Source organism: Acanthopagrus latus, chromosome 11 (assembly GCF_904848185.1).
Source record: "Acanthopagrus latus isolate v.2019 chromosome 11, fAcaLat1.1, whole genome shotgun sequence".
Taxonomy (NCBI): domain Eukaryota; kingdom Metazoa; phylum Chordata; class Actinopteri; order Spariformes; family Sparidae; genus Acanthopagrus; species Acanthopagrus latus.
The window spans coordinates 1,866,575-1,894,146 of NC_051049.1; the positions used below are offsets into that span (position 1 = coordinate 1,866,575).

Here is a 27,572-nt window from a genome sequence, read left to right on the forward strand (position 1 = left end):
GAGATGAAATATGGTCATTGAACACTTTGTGTTAGATTAAGATTAATTTAACAGTAAATTTCAGAGAATTATTAATTATAAATAATCATGAATAAGTTAAAACTTTAATATCGGATTTATCTGTAAGACGCCAATATCCACCTATAGATTTATTTATTTATTGTTGTTAAATGCACCACTGCTGATAATATTTTAAATAAATCTAAAATATCACAAAAATGTACATTTCTGTTTAAATGTGAACTAACCTTTGTATTAATCATCCAGTGTTTTGTATCCATTAGTTTTATTTTACATTATTCATTTACGTATTTGTTTCTGTTGTTTTTGCTGCATTTTGCAAAATACACAAATTAATTGTTCTTCTCTAAAAGTTCTCCATCGCCTGTAAACTGAAGGCTGATCAACTGTTGTTGCACTTTTCGTCGATTTGATCTTTGACAGGAACACGAGAGGCTTAAAGAAATGTCGGTGCTGGCTGAAGAATTCCAGACTTCACACACATGCAGAAAGCAGATTTTATTTAGTTTTTTTAAGACAAGAGGAACAAAAAAGAGACAATAAACCAGCTAGAAAATAACTTTCTTTGAGGAGAAATCTGAAATAAATAGAGAAACAGAGGATACACTGGGCTCATCTGTGCTGCAGGATCAGTTTGGTTTGTAGTTTCAATAAAAACAGATTTCACTTTTGGTTTGATTAAAGAGTTTCTACTTTGTTTTAGAGATCAGTGCAGTCAGAACTTTGTTCGGGTTGCAGAAACAGGACAGTAACTGAGAGTGTCTGGAGTTCCTCTCAGTGCTGGTTTCTCTCACACTGTTTTATCCAAGCTCACGCTCGTCTGAGTGGCGGTGGCGTTGGTGTACGTTGGCACGCTGTACTTAGTGAGGACAGATTTGAACTGCTCCAGCGTGGCGTCGGTTCGAACCCCCGTCGGGTCGAAGTGAGTCCGACTCACCCTGAAGCCGGCCTCTGTCAGGTACTGAAGGAACTTGTTCAACCTGTGCAGAGAAGTAGAAAAACAAAATGAACAGTTCCTCAGGTTTCACGTCTGGATTTACAGTTTTGTTTCACATCTTCGGTATTTTCCTTATTGTTTGTTCCTCAACACTTTGTCTCAGCTCCAAGCTCGTTGGTTCCTACTGAGGACATAAATCTCTAAAAACACCTCACAAAATATAAATAATATAGCACAGTGTTTTAATAAGGTTCAGTCATTCCTAAGAACAGCTGCTCATTGTAGTTTTATCAACAGACTGGAGGAAACAGAGCTTGTTAAGGAGCGAGTCCTAAAAAGTGTTTGATTAACACAAACTTTAAGGATTGCCAGGTTTTGTTCTCCAACATAAAATCCATCATTAAATGTCCCCCAGTTTAATTATAAAGCTCTTCCGTGTGTTAAAAAACGATTAGCAGTTGCTAACAAGTGTCTGAATGAGACTACAGAGGTTGTCGGGGACATTAAACGTCCTCACAGTGAACATGGAGACTCATCTACTCACTAGTCCGTCTTTACAGGCCACTTTAGTTAAGAACTATTCTAGCTCTAAACTTAACAACCTGTATAGTAACAGTGTAGGACGCTGCTTAGTGGTGGTGATGTTTTAGTCTTGTGACCGTGATGTCGTCTGTTTATAGCTGAACATTAGCTTTTCACTGCTAGAGGTTTCTTGAGTTGACAGCAGCTTTTAGTCGTCGCTCTTCCACCTGCTCTCGTCCACTTTCCAGGCTGAGTGGGAATTCCCTTAAACGAGCCGTTTAATGACCAAAGATGCTCCCAGCTCGTTACCATGCACTCTGGGAATTTTCCAGTGCAGTGGAACAAAACAAACAGCTGACTCCCTCGACGGTCCACCACCTCCCACACACCCAGAGACAGAGAGGTCAGAGGTCACTTACTTGGGCATGTTCATGCCTTTGATGCTGTGGCGGTGGATGCTGTAGTAGAAGGACGGATGTTCCAGAGACGCTTCAGACTTCAGCTTCTTCACGACATTACCAGACTCTTCTCCAGTCTTCCTCTTCCCTGCAGAGAAAAAAAAAATAGATCTGAAGAGAAAACAAAACTGAGAGGATTCAACGTCATGTTTAATATCATCTGATACTCTGCTCCATCTTTACATCTAGAATATCTCAATTTTCACGTGTTTGAAGAAGCAGAAATCTGAAACAGTTTTCTGGAGTACAAGAATCTTTAGAGGAAACTCAAGAAAAAATCATGAGTTAAGGAGGTTAAAGACTCACATTTTCTCTGTCTGAGCTACACTGCCCTCTAGAGGTCAATGGCAGAGCTACAGCGACTGTAAAGGTCTGTATGACATGGAGCCTTGGACAGTTTACAGACTTTAGAGACTTTGTGAACACTAAGGAAGTCAATAAATGAAATATAGTCTTATACATCACATTTGAGGATGCGACACAGAAATTAGCAAATTATATAACTCCAGAGAGACACGTACAAGCTGGTACTAAGCATATTAATAAATAATCCAACTGTAAAAGTCTGTATGATAATGTGTACAGCTGAAATAGATTGTTCTCTTTCAGTTTAACTGGAAGAAACCCTTCTGTAACGACTGTGACGGACTCACCAGACTGATCAGCAGGACCCGACTCCTCTCCGCTCTGTAAGGTCTTAATGACAACACCACACTCCACTGCAGAGAGGAAGCACAATATCCTGTAAACACAAGTTTTCCTCACACGTTACAGACGAGTGGTGTGATGTCAGAGTTTTACCCTGGTTGGTGAGAGCAGACGGCCCGTGGACTAGAGACTTGAGGGTGGTGCACTCAGACTCGCAGATCAGAGTTTTGACGAGCGGCTGGATGTCGTCCATGCTGTGCTGCACCGCCGCCGACAGCATCCTCCTCAGGAAGCCTGTGTTAAACAGTGGACCACACCTGGACACACACACACAAATCAGTAACTGTACTGTACATGCGAGGACTGTCACCTTACAGTATATCTCAATTTTTGTTACACACAGAAGTTGTTGGTGGTGTGTGTGTGTGTGTGTGTGTGTGTGTCGTGCTGAGAGGTTTACCATAATGGTCCCAGCTGCACTGCTGTCTTTCCAGGCAGACTTCCATGACAGTTGCAGGGCAGCGTGTCTGGAGGAAACACAGAAACAGGATTTACTTTAAGCTTCATACAAAACTTCATATAAAAAAGATATTTTGGCAAAACCCACTGAATAACGTTAACAAGCTGCACCTGACAACATGTGAGAGTAACTGTAGTTCCATTTACTGTATGTGCTGAGCAAATTAAACACCAATACTAATAAAAGTATTATGATAAAGTCTTTATAGCCGTTGCATTTCTGCTTTTAAAAAATCATCCGTGAAGATTATCTCGCTGTAACACAAACACCACCTTTAGAGAGTGAGAAAGATGAGAAAACACTTCCAAATACATTGATGGAAACATGGCTGTCTCTATCACCTGTGAGGAAGCGACAAACCAAAGTCAAACTGTCAAACCAAAGTTTACAAATCGTTTTCCAGCTGGTAAAACAATGTGGTGAGGCTTCATGCACTGCACAAAGTCTCATATGTTGTACTTTATTAATATTCAAGAACACTGTCAATAAATGAAACCAAAGTCAAACCATCAAATCCGGTTCTGTAACAGACTCACCGTCCACCATGTTTCCTTGTTTGAGGAAGACTCTCTCCTCACACCACTGACAGTGGACCAGTTTACGTAACTTCTTCGCCGACTCATCTGCCTGTGTGGGACCTCTGAGGACTCTCACCACCACCAGGACAAAATGCTCCAACGCCACCGACAGCAGCACCTCGATGCCTTTGTTACAGCGAGCTGCCGCCCTGCAACAGATGGTCAGAAATCAGAATTCAAGTCTGATGTTTTTCTTCCCCCCCATCTCAGTTTCCCATCGGGACAGACAGATCTACCTGGCCACAGTGGCTACCACCATGCGTGCAGCCAGCTCTTTGTAGTACTCGGTGCGTACGATGTGACAGCCGTAGTGACGCAGGGTGACGTTGGGAGACTTGGAGTACAGAGAGCCCGTATCAGTGGACGTCACAGAGATGATGCCCAGGTTCCGGACGTTTCTGAAGGCAGCGTCCAGGTAGTTCACTGCCGTCCCATAAGGATCCAAGTGGCTGAAAGATTCACTACATTAAGTGACCAATTAAATCCAACTTCAACACAATATTGATATTAGAAGAACTGACAACATCGAGGGCACAAGAAGATCAAATACGGACACAGCAGTGTGTTTCACAACTTGCTGTCGCAGAGGGAAAGCAAAAACACACTTTGTACTGGAGTAATAATAATGCAAAAATAGACTACTGAAGCCATTTTAAATATTAATATTGATATCAATACTTGCAGGATAAGAAAAAACTTGTGTCCAGGCTTATCCTCTTTTACAGACAAGCAACATCTGTGTAAACTGAAGAAAATTACTAACACAAGAAAAATCCATTGAAGAGGTAATATGAGTTTCATTATCATCATGTAGTATTGTGATATATTTGAGCTATATTGCAATACACAATATATGTATCTTGATATTTTGAAATCTCCACAAGACTAAAGACTAGGACTGGTCTCCTACTTACATGTAATCGAAGGGTCGCAGGTGCATGATGACGTTGGCGTCCATCTTGGCGACCTCCACGGTAGCGATGGGCACACCCTTGGCTTCGGTGCTGGTCCCGTCGGGTCCCCTCGGGACTCGTGGGCCTCCCTCCGCCCGGATGTGGTTGAGCTCGCAGTTCTCCTTGATCATTTTGACGCACGTGTCGCTGATGTCCGTTATGGTGACTTTGACTGCGTTACGGAGGTGCTTCGCCCACTGGAGGCCCATAATCCCTGAGAGAGTCCGGCAGTTAAAACATCAGGTTTTGGGGTATTGATTTGTTTTTCAGTGGAGTTCTGTGTGTTTTACAGCTGTTTTATATTTCATCATTACACGCTCACCTGTTGCTCCGAAAGCATCCAGACACTCGAGCGGGTTTCTCTCCTCCGCTAGAACAGCCAGTGAACAAAACACCAGCTGCCTGAAGCACACACACAAACACACAGAAGCACATTCTGTTTAAAAGGATGTGAGGGATAAAAAAAAAAGGAACACACACATATTTTTAAAAAAGAAGTCATCTCATGTGCACGCTGACCTGTTGGTTTTCATCTTGCGGTTGAAGTAGGTGTCACTCTTCTGTGGGGTGGTGTGGTTCGGCAGAAGCTGGACGTTGGTTCCAAGTTCTTTCATGATTTCATACGCCTGACCAGACGGAGCTGCAGACACATTACATCACACACAAACATCATAATCACTTCTTACATTTGTGTTTCATGAAGAAACAAACAACTTAATGTTCTGATTTAATGTTCAATTTACAAGGAGACAATGATTTAGAATTTGTTATAGTTGTTTCACAAAGTTTGTTATCTTCTCCTCATGAAACAACTCTTAGAATCAGGTGATTTGTTAATGTAGACTGGTGAGGTTGTGGTTACTAGCTCATGGTTGGATCAGATTAAACAGCTGCTAACACTGGCAGGCTATCAGAGCCGTGAGCAGAGATGGTGTAGGTGTTTATTACCTGGCTCCTCAAACGGTACGTCAGCGTTCCCCGAGTAACTGGCCTCTGTTTCTCCTTTGTTGACGTGTCGCTTCAGGTGGCTGATCATGTCCGTCTTCCTGGCGATGGTGACTGAACACACGACACAGTGGTAATGAGCCACGTGTCTCCCCGGTGCCTTGAAGGAGTTCACACAAAAACCAATGTTGGTGACGGCAGCCACTTCAGGGGTGATGATCTTTATGATATGCAGCATGGTAATATTTTATCTAACCACATGTGTTCCCTGCCACTTACACAAGTACAGTTGCTAATTAATTTATGTGTGTATTTTATCTGACCCCTCTTATTTCTGTGTTTGGGTGGATTGAATATGGCACAACTGGGAAGTTCTGTTTGGAAATGATCTGCATCTTTTTTTTCTGATTCACAATACCGATGTAACATTTCAGAATAAAGACGAAACATGAATGATTTAATCTGTGGTGATGCCGCCTGAAGCCAAACTGTTCCCTGTTGTTCCCAAATGAAGAAACTCGACCTGCAGACAGTTTGTGTGTTTCATTTCTCACCTGATCTCCACTGAGGCTGGGCTTCAGGTTTCTACAGGGCAGGTGACAGATGCACATCCTCTGGCCTGTTAAAAGATCAACAGTTAAGTTGAGATGTCACATCACACAGGTTGTATATTCTAACAGCTCTGGAAATCTTTACTTTTAGCATTTTAATCAGTAACCTTCACCAGGAATCAAATAATCATGAATCACCCGTAGCATCTTTTTCTGCAATATAATCTATAAAAACATTTATATATCAGACAATACTGACATTACTGATACTGTACAACATTGGTGGATGGTATCTACAAACTGATCAGTGGGGCTCTAATTTTTAGCTTTGCCTACTTTTCCCCTCATTCCAAACCTATGCAAGCACCTGACAATATGTGGCCAGAAGTTTGTGACTGTGTTTTCTCACCTTCAAACTCCACGTAGACTTTCCAGTGGAGGTTCTGCAGGTGTCGGCGGAGCTTGTGGCTGTAGCAAGCTTTAAACTTCTCCTCCGGACACAGAGGACACGACTTACGTCCCGCTGAGGAGTGAAAAACACAAACAATTGTTTCTTCACAGATGAATTTGCAGTTTACTTTCTTGTTTAAACAATTGACTGAAATGCTGTATTTTTAAAGAAGAAGGTTAACATTTTTTTTTGCATATTTGCTTGAAAATCAGCTTAAACAGTTAAAATCAGCAGCTCCTGACTATACTGTATGTTCTGTATGGTGTTGAACAGGATATCACATACAGTGCCGGTAAGAGAGTTTTCTTAATCTGTAAATCCAAATGGAAAAAAATGTCAAAAAATCCCTGACTTCAAATTGTCTGATAATAATCTTGAGGATTCTTATAAGCAGATGATGGTGACATTTAGAGGCTATGCTGCAAGATGTATGCACAAGTAAACATGCTTTCAGTTTAGTGTGTGTACAGATGGAGTGAAGAGGTCTCTGTTCACAGCATACAGTGCAACACTGTGTGCTGCACACTTGTGGTCAAACTACAGAGAAGCAGGCATATAGAGACTTTGAGTAGCTCATAATGATGCCTTGAAAATATTCATTAAGAGATGGAACCGTGCAGGTCAGATGTTCGCTGCAGAAATATTATGTATCAATGTACCTGCTGACTTAATGTCACTGAAAAAGAAATCATCTTAGTTGTATATTAAATTTAAATTATGATTTTGTTCTTGTGAGTTGGGATATTAATAATGAATGATGAATCAGTTAAACTATTAAATACAAGAGTACATTTTATATTCAGTGATAATATTACAGTTGAGCTATTTAGTAGCCTCAAGTTGTTGAATAGCAAATGACACCACAATTAAAAATGTCATTATTTTGTGTATCATCCTTCAAGCGACAAAGTCAATATGTCCTCTAAATTATCTTCGAAGAAACTTAAAAGAAGAAGAAAAGAAGTGATGAAGATTTACTGAAGAAGTGAACCTACCACCGTCGAGGTCGACGAGCATCTCGAGGCCCTCCAGTTTGGTTTGGATGGAGATGTGTCTCTCTGTTTGTGGAAGAGAGAATTCTCATTATATTAGGTCAGAAAACATCCGTCTGTAAAGCTTTAGTGAAAGTCAGTGGATAGCTGATCAGTCACCAGTAGTTGTGGTTGAGGGTTTGGTATCGGCGTCTGCAGCAGCTTCATGCTTCGCTGCTTGTTCTGCAACCGGGTCGCCAGCTGAGGGTGCATCTCCACCTTCTCCACCTTCAGAGACAGAGAGGAAGGAAGGAACAGCAGCGTGAGTTAGGGCTGCAACTAACGACCAGCGTTCACTGTTGATTAATCTGTCAAAATGTAAAAGTAAATGGTGAATAATGTGGCTCTCTGTTTCCAAAAGATGACGTCTTGTTTTGTCTACACAAGGAAATTCAAATTCACAGTACAGAGGAGGAAATTACCAGTAAATATCCACATCCAACAAGTTGGGATCAGATCATTTTTACCTATTTTTGAACAGAATTAGTTAAACGATTAATACTTTATAAAAATGGATGGGAATTAATTTAAAAAATAGATTAGTTGTTGTTTTACGACCATTTCTGTGCTGACTTGTCTCTGTGTTAGTGATGTGTGTTCAGTGAGGAGATGTAGTCAACACAAAGCTGCATGAGATTAAACTTTAATTATGACAAACTGAGACTTTATTGACTTGAAACATGATCTCTTTTAAATGGATAAACATCCTATGTGTGATTCTTGACACAAGTCAAACAGGAGTAACACATTATTTGTCACTCTTCATTCACTCCCATACAAAGTTTTTTTTTTATCAAATCAGGTCCAATGGGGTCCATCAAAAGTGCTGGGACGAAAAATGAACATAAACCCCGGAGTGCAGGATGAGTCAGCGACATTTTAAATGATTTTCCAGTCAGTTAAATACACTTAAATAGATAATAACACAACATTTTTTGCCATTATCGGGCTTAATGCTGGTGTATTTGTGAGATATGACAACTTAAACAGCCATTTTGACGTCGTGGGATCTTTTAAAAGATCAGGGTTTTACAACATAAAACAGAGAAACTGTTACCTTCAGTACTGTACTTGAGTAAATTTACTTCCCACCACCGGTTAGCAGCAGCAGTCAGTGTCAGGATGCTAATATCCCCTGAAGTTTAGCTAACGTTCGTCTGTTGTTGGCAAACTGAAGCCAACGTCTTTTGACCAACGGCTCCGTGAACGTTAAACCGTTAATAAACCGTTAACGATCACAAGGTTGATGTCCAAACTGAGCGGCTCTGTGGTCCTGTAGTGCAGCTCCGTGATGAGACCGTGTCAACCGAAACTGTAGTAACATTTCAACCCAAATTCGACCCCGTGAAACCGCCTCTGTGGAGGGGCTCACTGCTGTAGCTAACTGCAAACGACAACAGCTTAGCTGATATTAGCCACAGCCCGTTTGTCGCTGTTTTTGTTGACTATTTAGGTCCCATGGCGGAGCTCCGCGGTGAGGCCCTCGTTCAGTTGAGCAGTTGACAACTCAAATTCTCCGTGAATTCACTGCGCAGCGCTGATGGCGACTAATCTGCAATTTATTTTACACTTTAAGGCCGCAAACTGAGCACTCAAGCGACAAACAGGGTCAGTTAACTTACGTTTGATATCGACGTCCTCCTGGTGAAGCTGACCAGCGTCTGCCTCTTTGAGCTCCGCCATTACTAACTACGGCAACACACGCAGGAAATCTTGTCGTGCGTAGTTTTACGCAAACTGCGCAGTTTTTAAACGTAAGCCGCGAGTCAATTTTCCTGAAATCTGACCCGTGTAACGTTTAATTAGGACCGGAGCACTTTCACTGCGGGGACACTGATGTTTCTGTAAGTTAGAATTGTTCGTCTCTGGAAAGAAGAGCATGTTAGGCGACCTAAACATCCCCAAAACTCACCAAACTCTGCACACAGCTCACATCTGGTCAAACATGATTATGATTCAACATAATTGGGTTGAGTAGCGCCACCTAACGCCGGCCATGTGACCAACAACAGTCTCTGATCTTCATGAAAATATGTCTCATGATACAGCCAGGAATTCATTTTGTGGATTTTTTTTTATTATTATTTATTTATTTTTTGGCCCAACAGGAAGTCCGCAATCTTTTCATTTTGCAGTCACTGTTTAAAGGACTTTAGGATGTTCACAGACTCACCAAATTTGACACGTAGGTTCAAACTCTTGCACACTTTAATTTGATACCACAACTGCCCTCAGGTACGGCACAGCTCAGTAGCGCCCCCTAATGGCTTTCATGGCCCTTCATTACACTTTTTTTTTCCCCAATTGCTAAAACACAATTTTGCAAACTAGTCTGGTTTTATCAAAATGCTTAACACTATTCACAAAACACATACACCCAAACTGCAAAATACCTCATACATCCTGCAAAATCAAACACTGCAACCAAAACTATTATCAAAATCAAACTTTTGCACCCACTGTCGGGCATACTGAAAAGCACTCTCATCTTTAGTGTGCTTTGCCATAATACTAAAATAGTTCAAATTGGAGGGAATTTTTCAGATTCTTCACATGCACAGAAATATTTGCAGATGCACACACATGCTGTTGAAACATTTATCTTTTTATCTTTCGCCAAACAAGTCAGTGCAGCATATGCACAGCAGATATATTTACATTGGAATGAACTAAAATATGCTCACAAAACAGTAAACTGAAAAAGAAAATTGCAGGAAAAAAGGATGCGACAGAGCGAGAGGCTGCACTCTCTGTCCAGCCTCTCAGTGTCAGCTCATGGTTGATGACATGATCAACTCAGGATGCTGATTTCATTTGAATGTTGTCATCTTCTTTGGTCATGAGCTCCTCTACCAGCTCTACCTCTCCCTCTCCCTCTTCCTCTCTCTGCAACGTCTTCCATTGTTAAAAAAAAAAAAAAGGTGCTCACCTGTGGTCTTTTAGTGCTTACTTCCTAATTTAAGTGGTAACAAATAATTGTTTGGCCAGGTGGCACATACAGTGGCCAATTAGCTCATGTAGTGTCATTTTCAATGGCAGTGTTTTGAAATGGCAAACATGTGACTTTATGTCAGATTGTTGTGTCTTATGCAGAGATCTGTGTTCAGTGCATTTAAAAAGTGCCATTTTGAATTGCAAAATGTGTGTGAAGCAGAAACAAATGTGTTTACAGTTTTGGAGACTTGTTTGGCAGACGGATACTCAGGTACGCAGTGTTCCTGCTGCTTCAGGCTCCTGTTGTAGCTCCTCTCCAGGGTTTGGCTCGTCTTGTTTCTTGACTGCTCGTCTTGTTGGTGTCGGCTGCTCGTCTTGGGGATTCTTCCTTTTGACTTGTCCGTTACCTGCAGGAAGAAAAAGAGGAGCAGTGGTAGTTTCATGTGTGTTTGTGGAGGTTTTGAGTTTGTTTGTATATGTTTTGTGTTTGTGGAGGTTTTTGTGTTTGGCTGTAATGATGCTAGTATTAACAAGCTAACATTACACAGCACAATAATAGCGTCATGCTATCACTCTCCAACAGACACACACGTTAGCTAACATGCAAACCTGTCTTTAACACGACAATGAAATCAGACATCTTTATAAGCTCGGTATACTGTCAGTACCTTGTTCATGTGTCGTTACCCGCTAATAAAGGCAGCTGAGCCGCTGCTACCGTGTTTCCCAAACCGTGCAGTGCATCTGCAACAACTTTAAAGTCAGCTAGCTAACATAGCATAACATAACCACACACTTGAACTGACCGGTAGATGTTAAGGTAGCTAACCAGATTTCATGGCGTTCTAAATAATACATACATTTCAGAAAACCAAACAACTTTCATGCCGATTTTACCGAAACTACCTACGTGTTTTGAGAAAGTAACCGAAATATAATTAACTGTGCATTATTCATGTCATAAATAGGGCAGAGAAAAAACGGCAAAAATCAAAATGGAGTTTGGTGCACGGAGCAAAACAAAACGTCCATAGCGGATTAAATTGGTATAGTTTAAGGATTATGTTCCAGCCAATTTACCTCAACACTTAACAGTTAAACAAAACGTCTTCAGCTTCTGTTCAGGGTTATTTCTGAAACATTTGAGGCAAACACAAATCTCACCGACATGAGGGGGAGGCTGGCTCCATTTTAACCCGCACGTATGTAGAACTAAGTGGGCTTAGACAAGCATGAAGTTAGTTATGATGTGGAGCTCGCTGGTATATGAAGGAACATCACCTGGGCTTATTACCTGAGATCTGTAAGTAGTAACTGATCTGTACACCTCCCACACAGACATGAATACACCTGCACTGAGCAGGTAACTGGACAGGTAAAGCAGAATCATACACAACAGTTTACTCACCATGTTCGTGTCCTCAGAGAACAGCAGCTCCGACCAGAGTAACAATCCCTCAGCCATTATTACAGGCATCTTACATTTTGGAGGGAAATGCAGTTATTTCACGCGGGAAGCGAGCGAGACCGCCCCTTTTGGCACTCAGCTCCTGGATTAGCCAGAGAATATGTGGGCGGGGCTTATTTTGCGTGGTGTACCTATATTTTACCTGAGAGTCTATGATGGGTCAAAGCTGTTTAGCTTAGTCGGTAGAGCAGGTGTCTCAGATAGAACAGGTGTCTTTACCCTGGGATTGAGTCTAGGCATGGAGTCCCTCCACTGCATCTTGTTTCCTATAATTTGCAAAATTAAAATAAAACAAATATCAATAGATCCAACACGGATAAGCAATTGTTAATAGGATTCAAAAAGGTAATTTTTTCATTGATATTTCGTTTTTCTGGTCTTTGTTATAATTCCAATACTAACGAAATGTAATCAAGTTACATTAATATTGTAATCAGGTAATTTGGACACCTCAGCTCAAGTGTTTTTGATTACTGCTCTGCACTTATACCATAAGATTAATGAAATTAAATATGAATGATCACTTCATGGGGGTGATGTCACAGAAAGGGGCCAGGGCACTTGTACATATTATGTATATAATGTATATAAGAATCTATTTCCTACTTTTTTATTATATAGTTTATTTTGTATTATTGTTTATTGTTAAATTGAACTGTCCTCAGGCTGCTGAGACTGAGAAATATCTCTGTTTGCAGGACCAATAAAGGAGTTCTGATTCTGATTCAGTCACATTCCCTGGGAATCACATGAGGCGGTCAGTGACCTAATATTCTGATCAGTGATAAATATGAAGATGTTTCTGATATTTGATCACATTATATTTGTGTTGGGATTGTCACATGGTTCTGACATCAGAGTGGCCTAAATTGCACTGAAAAAAGAAAAGTACATTTACCCTAATATCCAGTAGGTGGCGCCTGCTTGACACATTCCCCCCAGATCTGACAACTCCCATCTCCCATTGTCTGAGTGCATACCTGAATGCATCGTCAGTTCCGCAATGACCGGATGAACCGGAAAGCCAGGAGACACTGCGTGCCCGTTACTATGGTTACAACCACAGTCCCACAGTTACGTGTTGCTGGAAGCATCAGCTTTCGTTAGTGCAACAAAGACGCGGTCCAACCAGCCGTGTTTCGCGTTTGACTGGTAAAATCAGCCGCACCTTTTTTTCCAGTTCGCAAACGCACAAACATGTCTGGTAATCTTACTGAACCCGGCCTGACTGTGGGTCAGACTGCAGTCAAGAACCATGAAACATACCAGATTTTACATGATTATTTCAGGTAATAAACTGAAGGTATCACGAAGGTATCCTTCCGGATTTCAAAGTAAAGGACAACGTGAGAAAAAGTAAATATTTCCACAAGTACTCCAGTATTCATATACTGCTGATCTTAGTACTTCCCAGACTACTTGAATGGATAATATGAAGTACCTTTACTGTGCACCTTTCGAGTAATACTTTATCAAAATACTTACTAGATAAAAATAATAATTATTTTTTACTACTTATGTTAAGTGCGTTTGTTTTTATTCCACATCAAAACTGGACTGGACTGAAATATACTATTATTTTTTCTCTGTTAAGGATTTTGAAACAGGATTTAAAAAAACAACAAAAAAAAACGTGCGACCGATTTGATCAAGCAAACGCGGCCCAAGGCTGGCTTGACTGCAGTAAAATTCTCTTTAAAAAAACTCTTTTATGGCAACAAATGAAATTAGGATTTCGAACCTGATTGATACCGGAGTTACATATCACAGCTTTCAAAATAAAAGCACAGTGCAAGCGGATGACTCCAAACACCAGGAACACCTGGGTGACAATAAGCTTCAGAGTCTTAACCCTCCATGATTTAATACCAAAGGTCAGCTATGGAATGTAACTATGTACATTTACTTGAGTACTGTATTTAGATACAAGTTTGAAGTACCTCAAGTTTACTCCGCAAAGTTTTTCCTTTTATTAGGACCCGAGCGCCATCAGCTCTGTTGTATCTGCAAGTGGAGATTTTTCTTCTGCATGTAGCACAAAGCAACACACAAACACACATACACAAACACACACCTTCTCTCACACATTACACATATTGTTGAAAGAAGGAAGAACTATCACAAGCACAAACATCATCCGACTAACATGACATTTGCAGGTTGTTTTCTCCACATCTTACACTACAACATGACATATAATTGATGGATGATCTCCAGCGCCACATAGTGGACACAGGACGTGTTATTTCATCCATTCGGACCAGGTGCAGTAAACACGTGCACATGCATCTTCCCAGTCAACATGTCACCAACACCAACAGGCTTCAACTAAGTGGGCTTGATACCGATCACCTTAAAAAAAACACAACTGTAACTGTACTCTCTGCAGACAGCCACAACAGACAGGGTGTTAATGCTACAAGAAGAGTTGTGTGGAAAAAATAACTAAGTAAAAAGACTAAAAGAGTAACTTGAAATGTTGGCGGGTCATGGTGATGCTGCTGATAAGTTTCCTCCCAAAACAGAAATTTACGTCAAGTTCATTTAATCAAATAAACTTAAGTGGGACTGTTCAAGTAAGCTTCAGTTATCAGGAGGTGATAACTGAGCTGCACTTTCAAGCTACCTGCCAACTTTAACGAGACATCCGAGACAAACATCCATAGAGGCCCAGAAACACTTTGAGAACAGAAGTCCACCCCAGCTGAAATACGGCAGTGTGCATCACAGCACTTACACTTCCAGCCCACTTCCTTCTTCATTAAAGACACTTTAAAGTGTTACGACCACACAGACTGATAGGTGGCTGGAGTTTTCAGTTACTAGGAAATGAAAATCAAGGATCATAACTGGAGAAGGGAAACGGAAAGTAAAAAAAACAAGTTTCACCTGTTGAACCTGTTTGGACTTGCCTTGGACTTGGTCCACCTCTTTAAAGGTGTACACCTATTGGGTGTACACCTATATCCACATGTTCACCTATAAAGGTGTACACCCAATAGCACACCTATTTATAGATGTACTTGCTCAACAACCTCACATCATTTCCTGCTCAACAGAAAGTAGACATAACTCACATCGTGTCAGCAAACCCAAAGGAGCTTCAGGAGCTAAAATCAGCATAAAATCAAGTAAAAGAGAACATCTGTGTGGAGTGAACAGCTGAAAGATGAGGTGAGTGGCTTTTTTGTAAAAAATAATGAGTATAATTATTTCATTATGTTTTTGTTGTTTTGTTGAGTCCAGCATCCCAAAATATTAACTTTATAATGATGTTTTCATTCTCTCACTTCCCTCTTTAATCTTACTTTTCTTCCCCCTTGCTCTCCATTCAATCCTCCTTCTTTATCTCCTTCCTTATTTCCTTCTGGTCCATTTGATGCTCCTCATTCCCTTTTATCCTTCCTCCTTTTCTCTCCTCAAACCACTTGTTTGTCCTGCCTTCATTCTGTCCACATGAGATGAACAGGATATCCAAACATATTACAGTTCAGATAGTATTATATTGACCTTTGATGATGATTGACGATTAATATTTGTTATTTTTATTCTCCATCAGTCAAACATCACTGGAGTCCAAACTGAAGGCCCTGCAGTGCCACTTCACCTGGGATCTGGACCCCAGCAGGTCCGAACTCTGCCGTCTCAAGGACAAGCTGGAGGACATCGGCACCGAGGAGGGAAACAGCTGGCTGGGTCACATTTACAACCTGCGGGGGTACGTTCAATACAAGCTGGGGTTCAGCAAAGATGCCCAGAGTTTGTTCAACAAGGCTGCAGAGGCCTTCTGCCAGACAAGAAGAGCAGACGCAGACGAGGGTCCCTGGTTAGTGGTGAACTACGGGAACCTGGCTTGGCTGCACCACCACCTGGGAGAACAAGCAGAGAGTCAGGCTTACCTGTCAAAGGTCGACGCCCTGATGAATAAATACCCATCTCCATCCCAGGACGAGCTCCATCCAGAGATCTACGCTGAGAAAGCCTGGACCCTGATGAAGTTCAGCACAGACAAGAAGCAGCTGGCAGCAGATTACTTCCAGAGAGCCATCAGGATGCAGCCGGACATGGTGGAGTGGAAAACCAGCCACATCTTAGTGTTGTATAATATCTCAAAGTCAGTGTACACAGGACTGGATGCTGACATGTTGGAGAAAATGAGAATTGCAAAGGAAAAAGATCCAGAGAACTTGTACCTCGCTGTTCACTACCTTGAGCAGAACGCTAAAACGATGAAGAGAGAAAGAGTTGAAGATGAAGCTGGAGAGTTAGCTCAGAAGATTCTGAAGAATCCAGTCAGCAGCTACAGCGGTTTGAAATCTTTGCTGTGGGTTTATTTTAAATATGTTTCTGTTGATGAGGCCATTGATCTGGCAGAGGAGGCTCTGAGACGTCATCCAGATGTGCGTTATCTGAAGAGCTGTGTTGCTCTCTGCTACAAATGGATCATTACTTCCAGAGGCAGTTTCCCAAATCAAAGCATGATAGACAGAGCGATCAGCCTCCATGAGGAGCTGATTCCTCTTTACCCTCAGTCTTCTCTGGTGAAGAAAATAGACCTCGCAAGCATACACGCAAAGTCAAATCACAGCCAGGCTAAAGCTGAGCAGATTTACCAGGAGCTGTTAGAGAGCGATCTGGATCCCGAAGAGAAACAGATGGTTTACAACAGGTTCGCACACTATTTAAATATTGATCGAAGGGATCGTCAAGGGTCAATACAGTATCACATGAAGGCAGCAGAGATACTGTACAAATCACGCTTTCGTGAGAACAGCATCAGAGTTCTGGGAAAGATTAAAGATGCAGTTAGGAAACGGCGGAAGACTTAGAGGAGTTTCTGCAGAACCGGCAGGAGCCATGATGAGCATTTGATAAAGCCAATTTCAACACAGGAAATTAATGCAGCTATCTCCAGACTAAAACTAGGAAAGGCAGTTGGGCCGGATGGATACAATTCCCAATGGTATCGTATCCTAAGGGCGGAACTAGTCCCTATATTGCTTAAGACACTCAATTACATCTTGCTGAAGGGAGGAGTTCCGCCCTCTTGGAGGGAGGCTACTATCTCAGTTATCCCAAAAGAAGGGAAAGATAGACAGGAATGTGGGAATTATCGACCAATTAGCGTCTTAAATTTAGATTATAAACTATTCACTTCTATTCTTGCCCGCAGATTGGAGAAGCTGCTGCCTAACCTCATTAATCTAGACCAGAGTGGTTTTATTCATCACTGACAAACAACCGATAACATCAGAAGAATACTACATATCCTAGGACAAATACAAAACGACAAAATTCAAGCAATTGTCGGAAGCCTGGATGCTGAGAAGGCTTTCGACTCAGTCAGATGGGCTTTCCTGTACAAGGTGATGGGGAAGTTTGGATTTCATGACAAGTTTATCAGAACAATTCAGGCCTTATATGATAGACCCTCAGCCCGTATCAAGATCAATGGCGATCTTTCTGGGGTCTTTACCCTGAAACGTGGCTGTAGACAGGGCTGTGCAGTTTCACCTCTCCTCTTCAACTTATTTATAGAGGCTCTAGGTCAATTAATAAGACAAAACAAATATATCAAGGGTATTGCTCTCTCAGGAGTTGAACACAAGGTAGCGATGTTTGCTGATGACGTACTGGTGTGCCTGGGGGAGCCAGAGAGATCTTTCAGGGAACTGATGTCGTCTCTGAGTGATTTTGGTAAGCTTTCGGGCTATAAAGTCAACATCTCAAAAACCCAGGTGATGACACTTAATTATACAGCCCCTGCGGCTCTCAGTGACAAATTTAAGCTAAATTGGGAAAACGAGAAAATCAAATATCTAGGGATAATTCTGACCAGGGACCTCGCGGGGCTCTTCCGGGCAAACTATGAGCCAATATCCTCTATTGTAAAGAACGATTTACATAGATGAAGCCTGATCCCTTTCCTGGGCCTTAGTGCTAGAATTAGTGCAATCAAAATGAATGTGTTACCACGCCTACTTTATCTTTTTAGGAATTTGCCTGTTGAAGTGAGTGAAAACCAATTCAGGGAGTGGGATAAATGGATCTCCAGATTTATCTGGCTGGGTCGGAAACCAAGAATTAAATTTGCCACTCTTCAACTTCCCAAGGAAAGGGGAGGGCTGGGCCTCCCCTGCCTAAGGAACTACTACTATGCTGCACAAATTGCTCCCCTTCTATTGTGGAGTAATGCAACATATACAGCCAAATGGAAGGAGCTAGAGTCCAAATTACTGATACAGTTCCCAATTCAAGCAGTTATAGCGGATAAGGGCCTAATAGACGGGGTGGTTAAGTTGGGTAACCCTTGGTTGACCCATACGCTGCAGGTTTGGCAGAGGGTGATCAATATCAGCGGGATAGATAAAATGTTGAGGATATTCAGATGGTTTGCTTATGACTCAGATTTCCTTCCCAACAGACACGACTCCAGATTCAAATTGTGGTCAACGCATGGTCTCACAGCATTCATATCACTTACGCAAAAAAACACTGTGTGCAGCTTTGATACTCTGAGAGTCAAACATGGCTTGGCACGGAACGAATTCCATAGATACCTGCAACTACGCTCTTATATCGATCATGAATGTAAACTAACTGACCTTTCAGATGTTGAATTAGCTTTCTTCCACATTCTGAAAAATGGCATGACCATGTTCCCCTCTAAATCTATTTCAAAACTGTATAAAGCTCTTTCCTACTCCAGTAATAATAACACCATATACATTAAAGATAAATGGGAGGGGGAATCAGGGATCAAGCTTTCCGAGGAGGCCTGGAGTAATATCTGGTCCTTCCAGTGGTCAACATCTAGCTCTATGGACTGGAGAGAGCATTGCTGGAAGAATATCATAAGATATTTCAAGACACCGCTTCAGGAGAGGTATAAAGGTGCAACTATGCCATGCTGGAGGAATTGTGGCTCGATTGCTGTCAACCACTACCATATCTTCTGGGACTGTCCCAAGTTAGTAGTCTTCTGGAGGGATATCCAGTCTACATTAAGCACTGTCTTTAACACCCAAATACCCCTGAGCTTTGATGCACTGTACTTGGGTTATGTTCCTTTTTTGAAAAGTAAGAGAGAGATAAAGCTGCTGCAGATACTCCTGGTGGCAAGTAAAAAGACAATTATGAGGAGTTGGTTAAGTCCGCCTCCGCCCACCTCAGACAACTGGATTGGAATTACTTTGGAGATATTTAGAATGGAAAAATTGATCTACCAAATAAGAATCCAAAAGAACGAATTTTACCAAATTTGGAACAAATGGATCTCCTTCATTACCCCCATGAGAGCAGACTTTATTTGATCTCGCTGGCAATATTATGTTGTACCCTAATCATTTAATCTGCCTGATAAGAAATGTATATTTTTATGTCAGCGGCGGCGGGGACCCCCCCACCAATTGTTTCTGTATATAGTCCTGTACTAACTGTTTACCAAAACTGTTAAAAAAAAAGAAATTAAAAAAAAAAGAAAAAAAAGAAAACCTGCCGCCTACATTACCCACAATGCAACTTAGTCACTGAGCTGTTATTGCTGGAACTAACACACTTTAATGTGGACGACTGATGGAGTCGTCAGTAACCTGGTGACACCAGCAGGTGGCAGCAGAGCGTCATGATGCAGGTGTGCCCAGGTAACCAGGTAACTGCTCAATTGAGTATTTATGATTAATATCAAGCAGTTTTTATGCCACGATGGCAGAAATACTGTGAATCTTCTTACATTTAGTGCACTGACTCATGTTTCTGTGCAGTCGGGGGGGCTCGGGCAGATCTAGAGGTGTATGAATCGTGACTCATCCGGATCTTTAACCTGGGTCTTAACCTCCTGAGACCCTGCATCCTCATGCGAGGACATTACATTTTTGCCTCTTAGCACCATGATACTCAATTTTTCAAAACTTTGACCTATTAGCCACATTTAGGGACACTGCCCGCGCCATCTTGTGGTGACACCATGAAATTACACCAATTTCAGCGAAAGTCTTCTACAGCAGCTCCCAAAAGAAAAAAGAGCGAGGAAACAGTTATATCCAAATATTATGTATGAAACCAGTGTATTTATGTACAATAATGTCTCTAGTTTCATATAGCATAAACATTTGACACATTTTAGTAATAGGATCAATTTTGAACATCAGTAAATGTCACGTACTCGTTTGAGGACATCGGGACGGTATTACATTATTGATTGTACCATGTTGTTAGCTAAACTTGGGAATATTTAGATGCGTTTACAGTTGTAAATAGTTATGTTAAGTGGTATATGTGGTTAGATAGACTTTTAATAAATTAAAGTTTACAGGTGTAAACACTTTACACCTTTAACCTTTCATTTTAACCTTAGAATTAAATCACTAGCGGGCAAGGTAGCTAGATAAAGTGAACGCAGCTGCTTTGCAGCATTTCTTAAATGCTGTGAAATGCAGTTGCAGCGGCCAGTAGGGCTGTTTCAGACAAGCAGACAGACTGCTTTCTGGAAAGATAGAGGAGTTAGGCTAGTTAGAAATAAACTAAAGTTATAAGGCTGCTCAGGGAACGTGACATCACTTTCTGATTTATTCTGTTTCTTTGAACATGTGTTCAGGCAATGAATTCCACTGTGTTAAGCCCCATTTCACATGAGCAAACAGAGACATAATATTTAGTAATATGTGGCATTATTCGTACTGTTGTTGTTTTGTTTAGCCATGTTAAGGGCTTGAAATGAACTGTTTACCTGGTACTTTCCAGTTTTATTTTGTATAGCCATGTTTAGGGCTTTAAATAAACAACTGTTTGCACTTAATGTATACTCTTTAATGTTTACATTTTAAAATAAATTGTTGTATACTTTTTTGACCTATGGTGTCTATTTGTGTCATACAGTAAGATCGACCCATTGTCCTCATATGAGGACATTGATTTTTGAGAAAACTACTTATGGTATGAAGCTACAATTTTGAATTTACACTAATTGGGTCCTTCTGGTCCCAAACAGCAAATAATGTTTCTTGAGGTGCCTAACCAGATTTCATGGCATTCTAAATAATACATACATTTAAAAAAAAAAACGAACAACTTTCATGCCGATTTTACCGAAACTACCTACGTGTTTTGAGAAAGTAACCGAAATATAATTAACTGTGCATTATTCATGTCATAAACAGGGCAGAGAAAAAACTGCAAAAATCAAAATGGAGTTTGGTGCACGGAGCAAAACAAAACGTCCATAGCGGATTAAATTGGTATAGTTTAAGGATTATGTTCCAGCCAATTTACCTCAACACTTAACAGTTAAACAAAACGTCTTCAGCTTCTGTTCAGGGTTATTTCTGAAACATTTGAGGCAAACACAAATCTCACCGACATGAGGGGGAGGCTGGCTCCCTGTTAACCCGCACGTATGTAGAACTAAGTGGGCTTAGACAAGCATGAAGTTAGTTATGATGTGGAGCTCGCTGGTATATGAAGGAACATCACCTGGACTTATTACCTGAGATCTGTAAGTAGTAACTGATCTGTACACCTCCCACACAGACATGAATACACCTGCACTGAGCAGGTAACTGGACAGGTAAAGCAGAATCATACACAACAGTTTACTCACCATGTTCGTGTCCTCAGAGAACAGCAGCTCCGACCAGAGTAACAATCCCTCGGCCATTATTACAGGCATCTTAAATTTTGGAGGGAAATGCAGTTATTTCACGCGGGAAGCGAGCGAGACCGCCCCTTTTGGCACTCAGCTCCTGGATTAGCCAGAGGATATGTGGGCGGGGCTTATTTTGCATGGTGTACCTATATTTTACCTGAGAGTCTATGATGGGTCAAAGCTGTTTAGCTTAGTCGGTAGAGCAGGTGTCTCAGATAGAACAGGTGTCTTTACCCTGGGATTGAGTCTAGGCATGGAGTCCCTCCACTGCATCTTGTTTCCTATAATTTGCAAAATTAAAATAAAACAAATATCAATAGATCCAACACGGATAAGCAATTGTTAATAGGATTCAAAAAGGTAATTTTTTCATTGATATTTCGTTTTTCTGGTCTTTGTTATAATTCCACTACTAACGAAATGTAATCAAGTTACATTAATATTGTAATCAGGTAATTTTGACACCTCAGCTCAAGTGTTTTTGATTACTGCTCTGCACTTATACCATAAGATTAATGAAATTAAATATGAATGATCACTTCATGGGGGTGATGTCACAGAAAGGGGCCAGGGCACTTGTACATATTATGTATATAATGTACATAAGAATCTATTTCCTACTTTTTTATTATATAGTTTATTTTGTATTATTGTTTATTGTTAAATTGAACTGTCCTCAGGCTGCTGAGACTGAGAAATATCTCTGTTTGCAGGACTAATAAAGGAGTTCTGATTCTGATTCAGTCACATTCCCTGGGAATCACATGAGGCGGTCAGTGACCTAATATTCTGATCAGTGATAAATAAGAAGATGTTTCTGATATTTGATCACATTATATTTGTGTTGGGATTGTCACATGGTTCTGACATCAGAGTGGCCTAAATTGCACTGAAAAAAGAAAAGTACATTTACCCTAATATCCAGTAGGTGGCGCCTGCTTGACACATTCCCCCCAGATCTGACAACTCCCATCTCCCATTGTCTGAGTGCATACCTGAATGCATCGTCAGTTCCGCAATGACCGGATGAACCGGAAAGCCAGGAGACACTGCGTGCCCGTTACTATGGTTACAACCACAGTCCCACAGTTACGTGTTGCTGGAAGCATCAGCTTTCGTTAGTGCAACAAAGATGCGGTCCAACCAGCCGTGTTTCGCGTTTGACTGGTAAAATCAGCCGCACCTTTTTTTCCAGTTCGCAAACGCACAAACATGTCCGGTAATCTTACTGAACCCGGCCTGACTGTGGGTCAGACTGCAGTCAAGAACCATGAAACATACCAGATTTTACATGATTATTTCAGGTAATAAACTGAAGGTATCACGAAGGTATCCTTCCGGATTTCAAAGTAAAGGACAACGTGAGAAAAAGTAAATATTTCCACAAGTACTCCAGTATTCATATACTGCTGATCTTAGTCCTTCCTAGACTACTTGAATGGATAATATGAAGTACCTTTACTGTGCACTGTTACTTTCGAGTAATACTTTATCAAAATACTTACTAGATAAAAATAATAATTATTTTTTACTACTTATGTTAAGTGCGTTTGTTTTTATTCCACATCAAAACTGGACTGGACTGAAATATACTATTATTTTTTCTCTGTTAAGGATTTTGAAACAGGATTTAAAAAAACAACAAAAAAAAACGTGCGACCGATTTGATCAAGCAAACGCGGCCCAAGGCTGGCTTGACTGCAGTAAAATTCTCTTTAAAAAAACTCTTTTATGGCAACAAATGAAATTAGGATTTCGAACCTGATTGATACCGGAGTTACATATCACAGCTTTCAAAATAAAAGCACAGTACAAGCGGATGACTCCAAACACCAGGAACACCTGGGTGACAATAAGCTTCAGAGTCTTAACCCTCCATGATTTAATACCAAACGTCAGCTATGGAATGTAACTATGTACATTTACTTGAGTACTGTATTTAGATACAAGTTTGAAGTACCTCAAGTTTACTCCGCAAAGTTTTTCCTTTTATTAGGACCCGAGCGCCATCAGCTCTGTTGTATCTGCAAGTGGAGATTTTTCTTCTGCATGTAGCACAAAGCAACACACAAACACACATACACAAACCCACATACACAAACACACACCTTCTCTCACACATAACACATATTGCTGAAAGAAGGAAGCACTATCACAAGCACAAACATCATCCGACTAACATGAGATTTGCAGGTTGTTTTCTCCACATCATCTTACGCTACAACATGACATATAATTGATGAATGATCTCCAGCGCCACATAGTGGACACAGGACGTGTTATTTCATCCATTCGGACCAGGTGCAGTAAACGCGTGCACATGCATACATCTATGTGCGCACCCTTTGACAGCGCCTTGTAATTAACATTACATCTTTATAACAACATTTCCCAAGTGAACAAGAAGAAATGATTAAATACGAACTTTTGTTTGGAAAATAAGATTTTTCAGTTAGACTGAATCCTGTCGTTGTGAAGTGTAACCTACAGGTGGCAGCAGAGAGGTGAAGGCCCGCCCCTTTACAGTCTCCTCCATGGGACCTTATTGATATGAACTTTGTATTTTAGTGAAGGAAGAGAGACAAATAATATATTGATCCTGTTTGAGTTGTGTCATGAATCACAAATATCATATTTCTCAATTAATTAAAGTAAAATCTCAGTCAGTGATGCACTCAGTGAACTATATCTTCCCAGTCAACACGTCACCAACACCAACAGGCTTCAACTAAGTGGGCTTGATACCGATCACCTTAAAAAAAACACAACTGTAACTGTACTCTCTGCAGACAGCCACAACAGACAGGGTGTTAATGCTACAAGAAGAGTTGTGTGGAAAAAATAACTAAGTAAAAAGACTAAAAGAGTAACTTGAAATGTTGGCGGGTCATGGTGATGCTGCTGATAAGTTTCCTCCCAAAACAGAAATTTACGTCAAGTTCATTTAATCAAATAAACTTAAGTGGGACTGTTCAAGTAAGCTTCAGTTATCAGGAGGTGATAACTGAGCTGCACTTTCAAGCTACCTGCCAACTTTAACGAGACATCCGAGACAAACATCCATAGAGGCCCAGAAACACTTTGAGAACAGAAGTCCACCCCAGCTGAAATACGGCAGTGTGCATCACAGCACTTACACTTCCAGCCCACTTCCTTCTTCATTAAAGACACTTTAAAGTGTTACGACCACACAGACAGATAGGTGGCTGGAGTTTTCAGTTACTAGGAAATGAAAATCAAGGATCATAACTGGAGAAGGGAAACGGAAAGTAAAAAAAACAAGTTTCACCTGTTGAACCTGTCTGGACTTGCCTTGGACTTGGTCCACCTCTTTAAAGGTGTACACCTATTGGGTGTACACCTATATCCACATGTTCACCTATAAAGGTGTACACCCAATAGCACACCTATTTATAGATGTACTTGCTCAACAACCTCACATCATTTCCTGCTCAACAGAAAGTAGACATAACTCACATCGTGTCAACAAACCCAAAGAAGCTTCAGGAGCTAAAATCAGCATAAAATCAAGTAAAAGAGAACATCTGTGTGGAGTGAACAGCTGAATGATGAGGTGAGTGGCTTTTTTGTAAAAAATAATGAGTTTTGTTGAGTCCAGCAGCCCAAAATATTAAATTTATAATGATGTTTTCATTCTCTCACTTCCTTCTTTAATCTTACTTTTCTTCCCCTCTCCTCACATCTGTATCTGCTTGCTCTCCATTTAATCCTCCTTCTTTACCTCCTTCCTTATTTCCTTCTGGTCCATTTGATGCTCCTCATTCCCTTTTATCCTTCCTCCTTTTCTCTCCTCAAACCACTTGTTTGTCCTGCCTTCATTCTGTCCACATGAGATGAACAGGATATCCAAACATATTACAGTTCAGATAGTATTATATTGACCTTTGATGATGATTGACGATTAATATTTGTTATTTTTATTCTCCATCAGTCAAACATCACTGGAGTCCAAACTGAAGGCCCTGCAGTGCCACTTCACCTGGGATCTGGACCCCAGCAGGTCCAGACTCTTCCGTCTCAGGTACCAGCTGGAGGACATCGGCACCGAGGAGGGAAACAGCTGGCTGGGTCACATTTACAACCTGCGGGGGTACGTTCAATACAAGCTGGGGTTCAGCAAAGATGCCCAGAGTTTGTTCAACAAGGCTGCAGAGGCCTTCTGCCAGACAAGAAGAGCAGACGCAGACGAGGGTCCCTGGTTAGTGGTGAACTACGGGAACCTGGCTTGGCTGCACCACCACCTGGGAGAACAAGCAGAGAGTCAGGCTTACCTGTCAAAGGTCGACGCCCTGATGAATAAATACCCATCTCCATCCCAGGACGAGCTCCATCCAGAGATCTACGCTGAGAAAGCCTGGACCCTGATGAAGTTCGGCAAAGACAAGAAGCAGCTGGCTGCAGATTACTTCCAGAGAGCCATCAGGATGCAGCCGGACATGGTGGAGTGGAAAACCAGCCACATCTTAGTGTTGCGTAGTATCTTAACGTCAGTGTACACAGGACTGGATGCTGACATGTTGGAGAAAATGAGAATTGCAAAGGAAAAAGATCCAGAGAACTTGTACCTCGCTGTTCACTACCTTGAGCAGAACGCTAAAACGATGAAGAGAGAAAGAGTTGAAGATGAAGCTGGAGAGTTAGCTCAGAAGATTCTGAAGAATCCAGTCAGCAGCTACAACGGTTTGAAACCGTTGCTGTGGGTTTATTTTGAATATGTTTCTGTTGATGAGGCCATTGATCTGGCAGAGGAGGCTCTGAGACGTCACCCAGATGTGCGTTATCTGAAGAGCTGTGTTGCTCTCTGCTACAAATGGATCATTACTTCCAGAGGCAGTTTCCCAAATCAAAGCATGATAGACAGAGCGATCAGCCTCCATGAGGAACTGATTTCTCTTTACCCTCAGTCTTCTCTGGTGAAGAAAATAGACCTCGCAAGCATATACGCAAAGTCAAATCACAGCCAGGCTAAAGCTGAGCAGATTTACCAGGAGCTGTTAGAGAGTGATCTGGATCCTGCAGATAAACAGATGGTTTACAACAGGTTCGCACACTATTTAAATATTGTTCGAAGGGATCGTCAAGGGTCAATACAGTATCACAAGAAGGCAGCAGAGATACCGTACAAATCACACTTTCGTGAGAACAGCATCAGAGTTCTGGGAAAGATTAAAGATGCATATAGGAAACGGGCGGAAGGCTTAGAGGAGTTTCTGCAGAACCGGCAGGAGCCGTAATGCAGAAAAATCTGTACAGGCTCATTAATTTGATTCCAAGCATTCAACAGCACTGCAATGGTCTTTTAATCAATATCCACATGTTCAACTATCATTATTAAAATTCAAATTACAAGCTCATTAAACCCATTTTGTCCTTTATGTTCACTGTACTCCTGTACTGTATTTTAAGTCTATATAAGAACATTACACCTTTTATGTAACATTTGTTCTGCTGATGTAGAGTTTTGATGATGTAACAGTTATTTGATGTGTCACTGAACAATGATGCCAGATGTAACTGATTGTATTCATAGAAAGTTTGTTAAGATGTCTCAGTTGTACAAATGACTAATAAATATAATAAACATACCTTAAAAATCTTCTTTGTTGTTGTTTGTGTTGGTGGCTGCAGTACTGGACGCTGGTCGCTGATGAGGTTTAATCAAACTGAAATATTAAAACCTCAGCAATACATTTGGAAATACGAGAGATGCAAATCATTTGTTTTATCACTACTTTTTTCTTCTGTGTTTTTAAAAGGGTCCTGATGAGGCTTTATTTAATGTGTCTGAAATATCTGAATAATTTCCTGATGAGTTTTTATTTAATTTGAATGATTTTAATAATAATTATCAGGGGAAAATGATTCCTGAAAAGCAGTCCACTGGTCGAACA

General features: G+C 41.0%; 3 protein-coding genes across 4 annotated transcripts; 2 read left to right on the forward strand and 1 right to left on the reverse strand.

The window, feature by feature from the left end:
• Positions 1–500: 500 nt before the first annotated feature.
• On the reverse strand, positions 501–9,467 carry trmt1l (tRNA methyltransferase 1-like). Of its 2 annotated transcripts, none has more exons than XM_037115805.1 (16): positions 9,238–9,467; positions 7,736–7,843; positions 7,580–7,642; positions 6,543–6,656; positions 6,137–6,201; positions 5,586–5,742; positions 5,157–5,277; positions 4,960–5,039; positions 4,599–4,851; positions 3,921–4,133; positions 3,643–3,833; positions 3,047–3,113; positions 2,740–2,903; positions 2,592–2,657; positions 1,900–2,026; positions 501–1,001 (listed from the first exon to the last, which is right to left on the reverse strand). In XM_037115805.1, exons 1-16 carry the CDS (start codon positions 9,296–9,298, stop codon positions 812–814), a joined length of 2,040 nt encoding a protein of 679 aa, XP_036971700.1. In that variant the 5' UTR covers positions 9,299–9,467; the 3' UTR covers positions 501–811. The 2 variants fall into 2 exon arrangements, with proteins under 2 accessions (XP_036971700.1, XP_036971701.1); XM_037115806.1 differs by lacking the exon at positions 9,238–9,467 and adding an exon at positions 8,673–8,696.
• A 5,697-nt stretch (positions 9,468–15,164) lies between these two features.
• Positions 15,165–16,878, forward strand: LOC119029169 (interferon-induced protein with tetratricopeptide repeats 2-like). Its single transcript, XM_037115810.1, is given in 3 exon segments — positions 15,165–15,191; positions 15,577–16,832; positions 16,835–16,878. Coding segments are annotated over 3 exon segments (1,305 nt in total). The 5' UTR covers positions 15,165–15,186.
• A 4,606-nt stretch (positions 16,879–21,484) lies between these two features.
• LOC119029168 (interferon-induced protein with tetratricopeptide repeats 5-like) lies at positions 21,485–27,266 on the forward strand. Its single transcript, XM_037115809.1, has 4 exons — positions 21,485–21,510; positions 22,374–22,432; positions 25,120–25,234; positions 25,613–27,266. The coding sequence occupies exons 3-4, from the start codon at positions 25,227–25,229 to the stop codon at positions 26,913–26,915; spliced, it is 1,311 nt and encodes a 436-aa protein (XP_036971704.1). The 5' UTR covers positions 21,485–21,510; positions 22,374–22,432; positions 25,120–25,226; the 3' UTR covers positions 26,916–27,266.
• Positions 27,267–27,572: the final 306 nt, after the last annotated feature.